General features: G+C 42.5%; 1 protein-coding gene across 1 annotated transcript in view; it reads right to left on the reverse strand.

The window, feature by feature from the left end:
* Syne1 (spectrin repeat containing nuclear envelope protein 1) overlaps nucleotides 1-16,829 on the reverse strand; it is a 367,506-nt gene that overhangs the window by 186,362 nt on the left and 164,315 nt on the right. Inside the window, 7 exon segments of the mRNA XM_048354307.1 lie at nucleotides 588-770; nucleotides 3,189-3,366; nucleotides 3,834-3,970; nucleotides 8,681-9,037; nucleotides 10,773-10,937; nucleotides 12,401-12,710; nucleotides 15,756-15,928. Coding sequence (XP_048210264.1) covers nucleotides 588-770; nucleotides 3,189-3,366; nucleotides 3,834-3,970; nucleotides 8,681-9,037; nucleotides 10,773-10,937; nucleotides 12,401-12,710; nucleotides 15,756-15,928 — 1,503 coding nt within the window.

The raw sequence follows: 16,829 nt of genomic DNA on the forward strand, positions 1-16,829 counted from the left end.
TTATCTGTTTTGTCATCATCACATCATGGATCTATTTGGCCAGCAAGACAGCAACCATTTCTCTATACTTTCTCCTGAGAGAAAAGTTGATATACAACGTAGAAAAAAAATGAATGTATTGTGGCATGATGTTAGGGTAACAGGAAACTAGGGGAAATGAAAAAGCAGAAGCACTGCGTCTTTGCACACATACCTCCTAAATTCTACAGCCTGACACGTGCATTGGTCACAACCTGCCTTCACTCTCCTACAACAGATTCCAAATGGCAGACATTTCGAGCAGAAGACGGAGTGACACGGGGAAATGTGAAGCTGGTTGCTCCCTCTGGGAAAGCACATGGGCAAAAAGTCTGGGAGGATTTCCTTCCCTCAAGGGAAGCCACCTCATTCTTCACGTCCACTGACACTCTTAGGATTGAGGCACATAGCACAGTTATCATTTGCATATGAATTGGCTATTTATAATGCCAAGAGCCATGGCCAAACTCATTGCCATGTCCCATGATATACTGACACTGTGCATGAGGGTTCATGACCGTCAACAATGAGCTACACAGAACCAGTCCCCCTGGCTGACACTACCGTACCTCCAGGGCAGATTCCTTCTGGTGAAGATTCGAATGAAAACTTCTCCAATCTTCTTTTGCAGCTGCAACTTTGTCCTGGATACTTTTCGCTTTCTCCTTGGTCAGCAGAGAGCTCAGAAGTTCTCCTTTGGACAGCATCATGTTTAGCTTGTGTTGTCCATTTTCACTTTCTGACATAAACTCCTGCAAAGAAGCAGAAAATGAACTAAAATAAAATATTCCATGGTCTAAAATTCTTTAAGGTATTTCTTTCTAGGTATTTCTCAGTAAAATCAAAGAGCAGAAAAAAAAAACTACTTTTTTTTTTTTAAATGCTGGTCCTGGGACTTGGACTCAGGGCCAAGGTGCTGTACCTGAACCTCTTTGTGCTCATGGCTAGTACTCCACCACTTGAGCCACAACGCTACTTTCAGCTTTTCTGAATAGTTTATTGGAGATAAGAGTCTCACAGACTTTTCTGCCTGGGATGGCTTTGAACCTTGATCCTTAGATCTCAGATCTCAGCCTCCAAAGCAGCGAGGACTACAGGAATGAGCCACAACTGGTGCCCAGTTTAAACTACTTTTCATTGCATGCTTTAGGTACACACCTTAATAATCAAATTGCAAAGTATTTTATCTATCAGTGAAAATTCTGACTTGTTTTCCCAAAATGTCTGTGAGCTATCTTAGGAACTATTAATAATTCGATAATACATAAATAAAGTGGAAAGCAGGGTGATGTCAAAGGGCAGGGCTTAAGAGGAGGCTTGAAATCTTTGAAGGAACTGCTTGTTTTCATGAACGGGTATTTCTTTTGGGGGTAAGGTTAGGGAACCTATTCCCTGACCAAGGCTATTTGAATATTTATAACAACATTTTCAGGCCATACAAACGTATTAATAGAAGCAGACAGGTCACAGGAAGCCCATGAGAGACATATGTGTCTGACCCCTCAGGAATCAAGTAATTTCATAGGCCTTCTATGATTCCTGGGCTGGAAGTTCCTCACTGCTTTTCTAAAGGAACAAGACTAGTCACTTCCTAGTCTCATTAGCTTCCTGTTTGATGATCTAGTCACCTGCTCCTGCCACTGTGGTGCCATTTATCATCAGGTCCTTACAAGAGCTGAGCAGATGACACCATCATCCATAGCCTTGGACCTTCAGCATCACTGTGATAAGGCAGGAAACCAGAGAAGCCACATTTTAAGAGTTTGAATCTTGGAGTCTTATATTAAAAGGCCAGCAACTGCATGGTAGACTCCTGTCCAAAGACCAGCAGCCCACAAATACACCCAACACTGTTAGTAAACTGAGCCATGAAGGCCAGAGAGGAAAGAAAGAACATAAACAATACCACAAAGAAATTCAGCTTCAATGGAGAACTGAAGTGGGGCACCATGGTGACTGGAGAAGAATCAGGAGACAGGAGACAAGAAATGAACACAGAAACGCCTGACAAGGTGTAATGGCGTCTGAGCCGGTCTGGGCCTAAATAGGGTCAGCTCAGGGGGTAGGGTCACAGGAAACGATCAGTCCCAAGCACTGGACTGACAGATTTAGTCACCTATCAACCAAGTGCCTGTCCCTGCCTCTGGGATTCAGGGATGCTTTTCACCTGGGAGGTGGGGGCTTCACCTTTCCCCCGCATGAAGACAAGATGCCAGATGCTACCATCCACCATGTGGCCAAAATGGCGCTAGCCAGACCCGGTCACGCTATTTCATCATGAAGGTCCAATTTTCTTTAGAATGTAGCCTTCTTTGGATATGTCATTACAGTCAGGAAAAGTGGACTACTACAGAAGTTCACTAGGACATCTGTTTTAATAGATGGAAGATTTGTACAAAAACAAGACCTAAGCTGAGGGTGACAGAAAAGATTGCCCTCAGAAACAGCTCTGGGTTTCTGTAAACTGGTGATTGAAGTTCCAAAGTTCTACTCCCCAGCCTGGGGCAAAGCTGAGTGAATTTCACAGGAGCAAACTTTCTGAGCAAGAGGTGTCCTATGACATTGGGGACTCAAAAGACTGAGGTAGATGGGGACAACGCTTCAGGGCTGCTTCTGGCAGAGAAATTCACACAGGAGGCACGCATGTGTAGGTAGTTTTCCACCTCCATTTGACATCAAGGGGGGAAAATTGAACTTTGATAAGCATGTACTCAAACCGCTAGGGTATAAATACACACACAATTATGAAAGGCAATGCAACTTCTGTATCCATAAAATATTGGATTTGAAAGTTCTGTGTGAAATTGCATCATGAAGGTTCAGTCAGGTGAAGAAAAGACTAGACAAGAGACCCAAACAAAAAACAACAACAACACACTATCTAGCAGATAGGGCTAGTGTGAAAACACAGAGAAAGATCCCACTTAGAGAGTTCAGGCACCATGCTTGTTCCTTAAGGAAGGCCTTTATTACTTCCTAAGACAACATAGTACACAAAATAACACACATTTGTGCACATGAATAGATGAGTTTCTCTTTGTTTCAAGGGAGATTTAAAACTTGAATTTTAGCTAGATAAAACTTTAATATGTAATGCTAAAAGAAAATCTAGAAGCACCTATTAATTCACTTTAGTACTATTGTTAGAAACAACTGAAAAGGACTCTCACCTGGATTTTCTGAAGACTTGCTGAAACTTCATTAATATTCTGAGGTATATCAAAACATTTGGCAGTAGTGATTTTTGCATTCACCAACCACTGCTGGAAATCCCTGTAGGCCTTTTGAAATCTTTGCTGTAAAATCTGTTCTTTATTCTGGCAGCTCTTGGATGCTTGCAAACAAAGGCTGAACACAGGATTTGAAAATTTAATGGAAGGAAAACCAATCAAGTGATTCAAGTAACATTTTATGTAATCAGCAGTTCTTGGGGTAGTTATTTAATTTAGCAATTATTTAATGCTTAGTTGGTATTTTTATTGAAATCACAATCTAAGATAAGAATTCTAAAGTTCAATTCAAGTTTTTGTTGTTACAATTTACTTTGGAATAGTCTTGCTGTGTTGCCTAGGTTGCTCTCCAACTCCTGAGTTCACATGATTGTCCACATCAGCTTTCTGATTAGCTGGCACTACAGGTGTGTATCACCATGTCGGCGTAGCATCTACTTTGTATAAAAAAGTATTCTGAAGCTAAGTACAGTGATCTGCCCCTGCTTCTCTCAAGGCAGAGGCATAGGACCATGGGAGTGCGGGAATTCTAGGTCAGCCTGGGTTACCCAATGAGATCATCTCACCAAGGAGGTGCACACTTACCAATTATATTCTTTAATCATTCCAGACACTTTTCCACTGTATGTGCTCAGGTCCCTGGAAAACCGGCAGAGTTCATTCAGTTGAGACTTGAGATCTTCTGTCATAGGCTCTGCCTTCTTGAGAGTCTCCAGGATCTCCTAACAGAATACAAGGAGAAAGAAGAACAAGCACTGGAACTAAGTAATTTTCATGTCTTTATATATGTTTGCGCAAATCTTATTATACAGTGAGGAATGGATAGGTACAATATGATCCAAGGACCAATGAGACGGGTTCTAGTCCCCTCATCCCACCCCCATGATCCGTGACAGCCATGGACAGACTTCCAACATTAAATATAAACTTGATACATGTGTAAGTGGGCAAGTGCTTACAGTGAGAAGAAAAGAGAGCACAGACTACATTGCTTAATAAATAGTTGGACTAGATCATTGCCAGTGAGACATTTGCATATTGTCCAAAGGTGAAGAAAAGTTATTTCAAAGAATATACCATCTGCTATATATAAAATGCCTCTCTCTTCCTCATCTTCTCTGTATCTACTCCCCTGGTGGCATATGTTTTCTCCATACGTTTTTTGTGTTCATGGTCATCTGCTGTGTGAAGGAAGTCTTTGGGAATCTTTGGCTGTAACAGTGGAGTGGAGGTCAGCTATCTTAGCGCTTGTTTATCGTGGAATGATTTTATCTGTCTTTCAGTTATTAAATGAAAGATTTGCCTTCTGGGTTGGCAGTTGATTGTGTGCAGTGCTTCAAGTGCATCATTCAAAGCTCTCTGAGAAATCTGCTGTTATTCTGATAGGTTTTCCAATGTAAGTGATCTGTGTGTTTCTTTCTTCAAATTTTAGTTGTCTTTCTTTGTTTTCTGTGCTTGATGTTTTCGCCGTAATTGTCCTGGAGAGGTGTTTTTTTGTTTGTTTGTTTTTTTCTTTCCTGATCTGGTTTGTTGAATGTTCTAAAAATTTCTCATACATGGCTTTTTCTCCTTTTCAAGACACAAATTTGTTCTGCTATTATTCTGTGGAGTAGACTATGTGCCTTTAGCTATCTGCTCTTCTCCTTCCTCAATAACTACTAAACATATATTTGGTCTTTTAGCTGAGTCCTAAAGTTTCTTTCTTTCCTTCCTTCCTTCCTTCCTTCCTTTCTTTTTTTTTTTTTTTTTTTGCTAACACTTTTCAGAATTCTTGGTCTGTGCTGTATTCATAGCCTGTGTATAGCAGGACTGAGCACTGGAAGATTCCAGTCAGAAGAAAGAGAAGCATCCTACCTCTCCATCTGAGTACCCTGTCACTCCATCCCAGAGATGCCCAGGTCTGGTCTCTGTCTTAACCCCTTGAACCACCTACCCCTTTACCTCTGCATACTGTCTCTCCCCACCCTCCCCCTGCTCACATGTACAGCATTCCTTTCTGGAATGGCACGATGTTCTTCTAACTTGCCTCCTGTTCTCCAGTTTCTTCTTCTACATCTCCTTCGTCAGTAAGTTCACAGCATGGCGCCTTTCCTCCGCCTTAGCCACCTGGCCCAGTCGTGGTCATGCCTCAGGAATCAGGCCAGTACCAGCTTCCCCCACTTCTCCTCAGCCCCACTTTGCAGCTGTGGCTTCACAGGCGGGTGAGCTTAGTGACTGAGCGCCTCCTTTTGTTCAGACCTGTCTTTCTACCCGGGCTGATCAGGAGTGCTGGGATGAGGGCTCGTGGTTGGTGCACTCTTCACTTAGCTCAGGGCCTGAACTACAGTGTTAAACACACTCTAACTTAGAAAACTCATGAGCAGCCACTAGGAAGTTTCTCTCTGAAACTCCAAATGCTAAACCCCAAATAACTGTTTGACACCATATTTAACCTTTCATTCAAGGGGTTCTAAAGGGGTTCAAGGGGTTCTAAAGAAGCCTATCGCTGACTCCAAAAGTACTGAAGTCATTTAGAAATTGGGTGACATTTAAAGTGACAAGATTTGCCCAAAACTTTACATTAAAATATTCAAAGCTGGGCTGGGGATATAGCCTAGTGGCAAGAGTGCCTGCCTCGGATACACGAGGCCCTAGGTTCGATTCCCCAGCACCACATATAGAGAAAACGGCCAGAAGCGGCGCTGTGGCTCAAGTGGCAGAGTGCTAGCCTTGAGCGGGAAGAAGCCAGGGACAGTGCTTAGGCCCTGAGTCCAAGGCCCAGGACTGGCCAAAAAAACAACAACAACAAACAAAAACAAACAAAATATTCAAAAGCTAAGCATAGTGGCTCACATTGGTAATCCCAGTTACTTGGTAAGCAGAGAATGAGAAGACGGAGTATTGACAATAAGCTAGCCATGGCAAAAATGTAGGAAGCCCCTATTTCAATGAATAAACCAGGCAGCATGGTTTGCATCGATAATCTCAGCTATGCAACTGGCACAGTAAGAAGAGCACAGCCTTAGGAAAGCATGTAAACTCTTACCTGGAAAACAAGTAGACTGCATAAGTGTTGCAGGTGTGACAAAAGCAGTAGAGTACTTTCTTAACAAGTATGGGGCTGAGTTCAAACCCTAGTATTGTAAAACTAAATGAACAAACAAGTATTTGAATAAATGATGCATAAATATTAAAAAATAAATTTAAAACAAATTAAAATATGTTGGTAGAGCCTTTCCTTACATAAATTCTAATTTGGATTTTATACCTTTGAATCAGGTAAGTCCTAGCATACATTTATTTTCTTCCTACAGCCAAAGGAAATTTCTGTATTAGCACACTGATAAGTGAACAAACTTTAAAATAAGTAAATTTGGAGAACACAACACATATGGTCTTTTGCAACACCATATTATAGTTTATAGACCATTCATTCTTGTGTTTAAGGATTTCTTGAGCTCTACCATTCAAATGTATAAAATAAATCCTCATGGGATTTGGAGATTATTGCTATGATTGCCCGGGATGACAGCCTTCTAAGATCCAAACACGGCCATCGGAGCCCGGGCAAACCTGCTATTTTATAAACATTATTTTAGTTGGACACTGGTTGTTCATTCCTGTAATCCTAGTTACTCAGGAGGCTGAGAATGTAGTAGTAGTAGTTTGAATGTAGTCCAGGCAAGAAAGCCCATGAGACTTTTATCTCCGCCAAAAAGTACGTGGAAGTAGAGATATGGTTACGTTGTAGAGTACTACTGGCCTTGGGCAACAAAGTTCAGGGACAGCACCCAGGCCCTTAATTCAAGCCCTGGACTCATATCAAATTTTTTTAACACCTTCATTGTCATTTTAATAGAAAATGACACTACTAGGAATAAAATGTGACTACTGAGAGGCAGTGTACCATAGTCCTCAAACCCTTTAGCAAAGAGCCAAGTGTGGATGAGGCCCCGGTACAGGCAGAGGCCGGCCATCCTTAATCATTAGTACAGCAGAGCCTGCACATCGTGTTACATGAGATCGGAGATCGCCTGTGAGTTACAGCATTAGCACCAATGTGAGGAACAACAATAGCCAAGCCAGTCACATTCTCAAGGGACAACCAAACCTTTCTTTGAAGAAACAAAGAAAAAGAGCTGGGTGCTGGTGGTTCACGCCTGTCATCCTACTCAGGAGGTTGAGATCTGAGGATCACAGTTTGAAGCTAGCTATAGCAGGAAGGTTCATGAGACACTTGTCTCCAATTATGCACCCCCAAACAAGAAGTGGGCCAGTGGCTGAGCAAAAAAATCTCAGGAACAGGATGCAGGCTCTAGAACTGGCGCAGCATGCAAGCAAGCAAGAAAGAAAGAAAGAGAGAAAACTACTCATTCATGGAATGAAGGGAAACAAAAATAAGTCAAAAACAAGGAAAAATAAAAAGGGGTTAAAAACACACTGTAACTGACTTTCTCATAATCAGACCACTTGGAACTATTTCCCACTTCTTTGTCCCTGTTTTACAGAACTAATTGCTGTGCCTGAACTCACGAAAACAAAACAGCCTAGAGCCATTACAAATAAAGTAGCAGATCCTAGAAGTGATGATAAAGTTTTATTCTGATTGAAAACAAGACAACTGCTGAAAAATTCATGACTTTGGCCTGGAAGTGACCTGAAGTATTTTGAAATGATTATCATATAAATAGAAGCAGAGGAGTTGACTTCACTAAACTTCCTTTTAAGGACAGCCGTGATTGTGGGCTTTGTAAAACTGCAAATACTGCAGAAGCTTTCAAAGGTACGATGATACGGTCAAAGAAAAGATGAGGATTTTTAACTTCTGCCCTGTCTTCACTCCCAGTTTCTGCTCCGTCTCCTCCCTTTCTGGAAGAACTTGTCATTTGTTTTTGTTTTTAAAGGCTCAGAGGTGACCGGTAAAGCAGGACAGGAGACACTGTATGAATGTGTATTAAGGAGCTAATGCAAGCAGAACTGTCAAAACCACCCACAGGAAGGCTAGGCAGGGTGAAGACCACAAGCTGTACTGAGACTGACTGCCCCATGTGTCTTTCACAGCCATGACTTGTTTGAAATGGTTAACTGGCAAGAAAACAGCCATGACTACTTTGTCTATTTATGCCTCTACCCACAGACAGAATGGCTGAAGCAGTATTACAAAGTCTTGCACCATAGGAAGGAAAACAAAATGCTTTCACTTGTAACATGTTTCCTACAGGAATTAATATCTCCTCCCCCCCCCAACCCTAACACTCACGTTACTTTTTACCAACATTTGATTTATGAAAAAAAGAGAGAGAGCAGGCTTTGCAATTACAACTGCATAAAGACTTCTTTCAAGTATGAAGATTGCACGCTTCCTTTTTCTAAACAACTAAGGAGAGGCAAAACAAGTAATATATATATACATTTCAACGTAACCACCAACCACAAACAGGAAAGCAACTTACTCGTCCTTTGTGCCAGCATTCCACAATCTCCTGATCCGTGTTCCTGCCCTCCAGGAGAGTTAGCTGCTGGGCGCAAGTCTGTAGCAGGGCCCCTAACTCTTCCAGGGCCTGCTCGAGCTGAGCCACTTGCCCCGAGAACTCCCGCTCCGAGAGCGCCATCTGACTGAGCAGACCCTCCAGGCTGCTCTGCGTCTGGAGCACGCTGTCTTCCCACTGCTTCCAGTCGGCGCGCAGGGCCTGCATCTCCGTGTGCAGGCGCTCACACCCACTGGCAGCTGTGTTCTGTCTCACTGCAGGGGCCAGGGACTCCACTCGGCCCAGGCGGCCGGCCCCGATCTCTCTGGAATCTATCAGCTCCTGTAATGGAATGTCACCATGGAAACCAAGGAGGCTGTGACTCACTTGGGCTGCAAGTTTTCAAATATGTGCAGAGGGGACGGTCCTGCTAGGAACTTGGGGCGAATGAGCACAAGGACCCAGAGTCTGTGGATCCACGCACTCCCACGTTAGCATAGCCAGGAATTAACTTTGGGGAGTGCTCGTACTGGTGGCCACAGAAGCCAAAAATGTCTCAACACCCAGAGACACACCAGCCCGGCCCCCTGGACTCAGGCACTGATGAATAGGCGAGAACGCGTGAGTTAGATCTATGCCTGTGGTTTTGTGGTCCTTTAAGTCAGTGAAATTGCATTTCCTTTAAATGGATGGGCCAGCGAACAGGGAGGCAAGGCTGTGTTTCCAGTCACAGACTCCTATTTATTTTCATCACCTTCCAAAAGACAAGGGTTTAAAAATCACATTTCAGTTCTGCTGGGAGTCAGACTAACACAGTCTATCAAAAATAAATAAGCCTTCCTTAATAGGCTAAGATCTTAAGTAAACATATTTATAGCCACTAGAACAGATATTTCATAGATTGATTTAATGAAAAGTTTAGAGGCAACATCTAGTCTGTGTTCATCTATTAGTGCTATTTCTGCTTGTAAAAACTTACAAGGTGAGCTGGGCACTGAGGTCTGTGGTCCTACCTACTCAGGAGATTGAGATCTGAGGATCATAGTTCAAATCCAGCCCGGGCAAGAAAGTCCTTAAGACTTATCTCCAATGAGCCACCAAAAAAGCTGGAAATGGAGCAACGGCTCAAGTGATAGAGAACTAGCATTGAGCAAAAGAAGCCCAGGGACAGGGTCCAGGCTCTGAGTTCAAGCCCCAGGACTGGCACCAAAACAAGCAAACAAACAAAACACCCAGGAGGTACTTGGTCAACAACAACAATACTCAACTGCCTCTTCAACATTCCCCTAACCGATGGATCACATTCCATCTGGCCATCATGCACTTCTTGGTGTCTGCCCTGCAAGTGCCACTGATCATTCTACTGACTTCGGGTACACACTTGACCTTTACCTTTGACCCTCCCACCTTGCCACGCCATAGCCAATGAAGGACAGTTACCCAACCTGCTGGATTTTTACATGCTCTAGGTGCCAAGTATAATGTGAACTATTTTATACGACTGACCTAATTTAGTCCTCAAAGCAACTCTATGAGGCAGGTTCTGATTCTATTCGTTTTCTTTTCTTTAGAGACATTGCCAAAAGTGACTTGCTCAAAGACATGGCTAGAAAATGAGGAGAGACAAGGATGCAACCCAGGGTCTCTCTCTGGTTCCAGAGCCTGAACTTAAAAATCCATCATTATGTTATATATGTGTCATCCCAGCAGGTGGTATATATATGTATATGTATATATATATATATTCATTTTCCTATCCTATAGCAATAAGCACATTTGCATAAAAACAGGTGACTCTTTGAAATCACCAATTCTACTCATCCAGATTCTGAATAACAACAAAAATGAACAAAGATGATATCCTACATGGCTCACAAGTAAAAAATTCCTTTGAATTAGTTTCTTTGGTCTCATCTATATTTACAGTTACTGAGGTGTGAAACTAAACAACTAACCCAAGATGAGGAAGGGCAACTTTTACATAACAATCTTATCCACCAAGTCCTCATTGAGAATATGCCATCTACACTCAAAACTCCAAGAAATGGTGTGATATGGTATCAGTCCATTTTCTAACCTTAATTTTTGACAATTTTTTCTGGGTGGCCGGTGAGTCTCCGGACATGTCTGACCAGCGGTGAAGTTCTTCCTTGGCGGAATGGAGCCAATCTGTGAATTCCTGGACAGCATCTAAATACAGGAGGTGGTCCTTCACAATCTCTTCCACTCGCCTCATTTTCTCCTAGGAAACAAGGGAGAGACTATTTCAACGGCAGCTGCTATAGGCAAAGATGAGACTCCACACGTTGACGGGCTAACAGAAGACTTCATTCTTACTCATCGATGTTCTTTGAGATTCATATCTTAGAAAGACATTAAGTCTTTAAAGAAGCAGCCATTGTTACTTTGTAAGCATAGGATAAAAATCCGTGTTTAATAAATGTTGGCTAGTATCCCTAACTGTCAAACGAAGGAAGTGAGGTTTAGTGAAGTTTTCCTTCTTCACTTAGGGTCCTTGACTTCAATCACAGAATAAGAATTTCCAGACAAGTCTCCCTGGTAAGAAAACTTGGCAGAGCTTTATTAAGTAAACAAGAGGAAACAACAGACAAAAAGCAGACAAACAGACAAGCAGAAGGGCAGGACTCTCACTAGGAGATAAAGACACGCACACAGACAGACACACAAACACAGATGCCCGACACACACACACACACACACACACACACACACACACACACACACAGAGCTCCTTGGGGTGTTGGGGGTATTTCTAGGGTAAAGGCAAGGGGTCTGGCTTCAAAGTTATATAAAGACAGGTGTTTTGTCTTTGCTCTAGTCACACCTAGTGTTACTCTCTGAGTTTCAGGGCAAGAATACCTCCTGCCAGGAAACAGATCCTTATCCTTGAGACAAGAAGGCCCCAGCTTTCTGCATTTTGGGGTAGGAGGTGGCTTAAGTTTCAGGAAGCACGTCTTTCCTCAGGACCTCATATATCCTGTCAGACAAGTGTCAATTCTCGAGGTGAGGAATACATTCTGCAGGAAGGGATGAATCCTGTTGTGTCTCTCTAATGCAAAGATGGCACTTCTTTGTTCCTAAATACCATATTTCTGAGTTGCCTTCACTAGGCCTCAGTTTCCTTAAGTTATCCAGATTCATAACCACCTGCCTAATCTTAATTACTGTCCAGATAGCTCTTTCCATTAGCTTGAGATAAAGCATTCTGCTCAGTACTTTCGACACAATTTCTCATCTAATGCTCATAGAAGCTCTTCTTTCTGAATATTGTCTGAATTACTATTTAACATAAAAGGACACACAGGCTTTTAGACACTAGGTAATGAGCCCAAACTCAGACATCTAAAACGTGTCCAAGTCAGATCATGATGCATTTTACTCATACACTGACATGTCAGATTGGAACCCTTTTCACAAGTACTTAACAAAAATTCAGAAGAACAATAAAATTATTAAACTAAACTTTAAAAAGAAGCCAACACCACATTTTAAACTTAGGTCTTTCAGATTCCATCGGTTATAGGCCTCAGTCATTATCAAGATGAAAATAAAGGTTAAACAGACATCTGTGTGTAATATGCCCCTATTAAAAACACGCACATTTTCAGAGAAGCCAGGTGTTCAGTCCTCTAACCCACCCTGTATCCTTCCACCTTGACGCGTCCTTGGCGCTAAGACACTGACCTTGGCCACGGTGGTTATGTCCTGGAACTGAGTCCTCAGCTCCTCCTGAGCGGTTTCCTTGAAGGATTCGTCCTGGGTCTTCTCGAACAGCTCCCTGCACTGCGCGGGGAGGCGCTGCAGGGCCCCGGCGCGTTCCTCCGCCTCCGAGACGATGCACTGAAAGTGGTCCAGCAGGGAGAACTTCTCCTTCAGGCCTGGCTGCAGGTGTAAGGGATGCTCCACTTTTTGATCCACTGATTCCATCCACTGCTCCAACTGGTTTTTCCGCTCTAGATAGTCATTCCACTGGCCAATCACAGACTCCAGAGTTCTACGAGGCAACATCACACATGATAAAGACCAGTTCACTGTGGTGTCTATACCAAAGCCCGATCGGAAAGCAGGTAACATCTATGGAAATTATTTTCCTGAATGCTATAGTAAGTGAATGTGACTTCTAAGTGCAGAAGAAAAAGAATTCCTCTGATTCATAAAACCCAAACTATAGTTCATACAAAGTAATTTCATGATAAAACTCTGAAGAATCTGTACTCACATGCACATGTGGAAAGCTTTCTTCCAAATGCTCAACTGTCTCAAACAAGCAGGTAAACTTGTATATTATATTACAGCAATGCAGGACTAGAACACAATTAAGTTCCACTTAGCACATATCAGGGTGGTTTTTGTTGTGCTTAGTTTATTTTTACTAAAATAAGATTGAAATTATGTGTTGTCTAGATTTCAAAATCAAGCTATTATTTCCATGTAGATATTATATAATTCAGTAAGTTTTCGTTTAGGGGTATAACTATATACACAGAGTTCATAAATGTGGAAATATAGTTACAAGTAATCAAGTTCCTAAATAGGCAAATAAAAATGCTCTCTACACTGGCATTTAGAAAAAGGTTGGGCTGGGAATATGGCCTAGTGGTAGAGTGCTTGCCTTGTATCCATGAAGCCTTGGGTTCAATTCCTCAGCACTACATATATAGAAAAGAGCCAGAAGTGGTGCTATGGCTCAAGAGGGAGACTGCTAGCCTTGAGCAAAAAGAAGCCAGGTGCAGTGCTCAGGCCCTGAGTTCAAGCCCCAGGACTGGCAAAAAAGAAAGAAAGAAAAGGTTCTCATTATCATTCTCTCTGTCTCTCTCTGTGTCTCTCTCTGTCTCTGTCTCTGTCTCTGTCTCTCTCTCTCTCTCTGTCTCTCTCTCTCTCTCTCCCCCTCCAGTGTAGGGGATTAAGCCTGGGGCCCCACATGCCAGGTAAGCCCTCTAACACTGTTATACCCCCCCGCCCCACCTATAAACCATTATAAGCTCACTCGGTGGCTGTCCCTAGCCTTTGTTGCTTATTATAATGGAGGTAGGATCATGTAGCCAATGAACTTGCAATATTTGCTCAAACTGTTTTGTTTCTGCATCAATAAGAGCCTCATCATACATGCCTTAGAGGCCTGTTCTTCCCCCCCCCCCCCCCCCGCCAAAGAATGTTCTAGAAAGTCCAAATCAATGTTATTTGTCTGGAAACCATCCAGAGCTGCCTTTTTCTACGAAAACTTGTACCTGAGTAACTCAACCTGAATCAAAGTTTTCTGTAAAGTCTCCTCTTATCCTATCTTAGGGGAAAAAATATTTTGTTTGGTTTCATTATTTGAACACTGCTACTACTAAACAAGTGATTGTCAAGTTTAACTTCTTATTGACATTAGGAAGCCTAAGATCTACTTCATGTGATTCACATTTTATCCTAACATCTGAAATTATTCACTCAAATTTCTATACAGTTTAAGAAGCTTCCCTACCACCAAGTATTGAGGAATTTAGTGTATGATCCAGTATTGTGTGACAGAGTAAGAGAAACCTAGGAGATCTGATTTTTTTGTTCTTTGCTATCCACCAGGAATTATTCCTTTGATTTTAAAGTCCTATTTACTTTGAGAATCAACCACTACTTGTGCTTCAGAGTTTAAAAATATATAAGAAATAAAACAATATTAGATCACTCAAAATTTAGTGTAACTATTGTTTATTGTGTGTATTGCAGTGGAATGCTTTGTTTTGAGGAACTTTAGTCTGCTGTTCATTTATGTATCATGACTACACTGGATGTCATTCCTTGAGTGTGCTGACAATATATAGCATTCATTCCTTTTAGAAAAAGGATTCTTCTTTCTCATTCATTCCCTGCCCTCTTCTCACTCTCTCTCTGTCTTCCTTTCTCTCCTCTCTTTCCATCTTTCTCCATCTTTCCTCTTTCTCCTTCCTTCTTTCTAAGTTACATTTATCTTTAACTCATGACATAAACACACATGGGGGAATGATAAGTTTTGACATGTGCATTTGTGGTATAATGTATTGATCAGGCTTAAATTGGCTAAACATTTGTCTTTCTTCATGGTGCAAACTTTTTTTTTGGCCAGTCCTGGGCCCTGGACTTAGGGCCTGAGCACTGTCCCTGGCTTCTTCCTGCTCAAGGCTAGCACTCTGCCACCTGAGCCATAGGGCCCCTTCTGGCTGTTTTCCATATATGTGGTGCTGGGGAATCGAACCGAGAGCTTCATGTGTAGGAGGCAAGGGCTCTTGCCACCAGGCCATATTCCCAGGCCATGGTGCAAACTTTTAACCAAGTCCTTTTCCCTTTTTGAAATGTGAAGGGCAAATTGTTATGAGAAATCACTGTACAGTGTATTAGCATCCCCAGAACTTCTTGTACAATTGAACTGTATCTTATACCAGTACTTTGACCAGCCTTTCCCCATCTTCTCTTTCTCCTATCTCCACAACTCTGACCATTATACTCTGAACTTCTATGAGATCCTTTTTTTAGCTTTAATATCTGAGGGACTTCCTATAGTACTGCAAAAGTTCTCCCGACATTCTGGATGGGCTGATATTTGCTTATGCGCAGGCTTCACATTCTGTAGGGTGACCCTTAGTTGCTGACGGTCTGGTATAGCTCCATCATGGTGAGAAGTAGAAATGTTCTACCCATTTGCTGCAGGCTTCATGTGCGTGGGATCACCCCTGCTTCTATTAGCGAATGACACGAGCTCAGCAAACTGCTAACAATGCAATTTCCCATATGTGCTATTAACAAACACACAGTTATTCAAGATCGATGTAACTGCTTTGATCACATGAAAGGAAGTATTTTCTGATCCCATCTTACATGTCAGATTCCAGTGGAAATGCCGAGGAGGTGTAAATAATTAAAAAACAAAATCACAGAAACAAAGCAGGATAATCAACAGAGTCACTGTTGCAATACGCTGCAGGCCAGCAAAAATAACACGCTTGCTGGCTACCCCAGGACCCCTTCACTCGTGGCCTGTCATTCTGTTGGGGCAAATGATCGCGGCAAACAGACTGTGTACCTGTGAGCCTGGGAGGAGGAGCTCATGACGTCGGCCCACGTGGACTGCAGCGTCTCCAGCTGGGCCCGAATCGCCTGCTGGCCTTCTTGGTTGCTGCTTCTCAAGGCTTGCTCCCCTTTGCCAATGGCCATGTTCAACTTCACTTCTCCCTCCCCTTTCATCAAGAGAATATCCTGGGAGGTACAAATGAGGACATGTGAGTAGCAATATGAAAGTCTGTCATTACAAAACAAGATTACCATGTAGGCAAAACATAGACTCCAGGCCCTGTCGCAATCTAAAACTTATGTTAGACATGGGAATCCTGAGAGCCAAGTGTCAAGGTCAAATCAGATTGATAGCAAACAGGGCCAGGAGCCCAGAAATTCTAACTTTGGTGACTGGTTTTCAAAAGGGGAAAGCAATTATTTTGAATTAGTTTGACATACTGGTCAAGAGCCTAACTCTCCCCTGCCTTCATGGCTTGTTGGATTGCCTTGTTTCAAGGTCACCTTCATTCCCTGCCTGCATTCTGAGTTGGTGGTCTGCTTTGTGCTTCCAACATGGCCCTTCTAGCACCTTGCATGGCGAGGAGCAGTTCACATTTGGTCTCTCCAGCAACGCCATGAAACCCTAGAAAGCACCAACAACTTCACCACTATGTCTCCAGACACTTGCACAGTGCCTGGAGTGGAGTAAGTACCCAGTAACGCTTGATGATTCGTTACTAAATGAAATTAATGATAACTTCAAAGTGAGCAAAACAAAAATGTTTCTTTTCTTACTTTTTTCCTCTACCCTTCCCTTTTCTTCTTCCCTTTTCTTTTTCTCCTTTGACTTCCTTCCCTTTCCTTTCATCTTTTCTTTTCTTTTTTTAGATAGGGTTTGTAGCCTAGGCTGGCCTTGAACTCATGATTCCCCATGCCTCTTTTGCATGCTTCCTGAGATCACAGGTATGTACCACCACACCACATCCAGCTTCAAAAATGTGTTATTTCAAAGGGGGAATTTGGGTCTCCATATGCTTTTTGCCCTGTGTCTCCGTTTTCGCCAGCATCTTTCTCCTTTGGTGCTCCTAGAACCATCAAGACCAAC

The sequence above is a fragment of the Perognathus longimembris genome, chromosome 9 (assembly GCF_023159225.1).
Source record: "Perognathus longimembris pacificus isolate PPM17 chromosome 9, ASM2315922v1, whole genome shotgun sequence".
Lineage (NCBI taxonomy): Eukaryota > Metazoa > Chordata > Mammalia > Rodentia > Heteromyidae > Perognathus > Perognathus longimembris.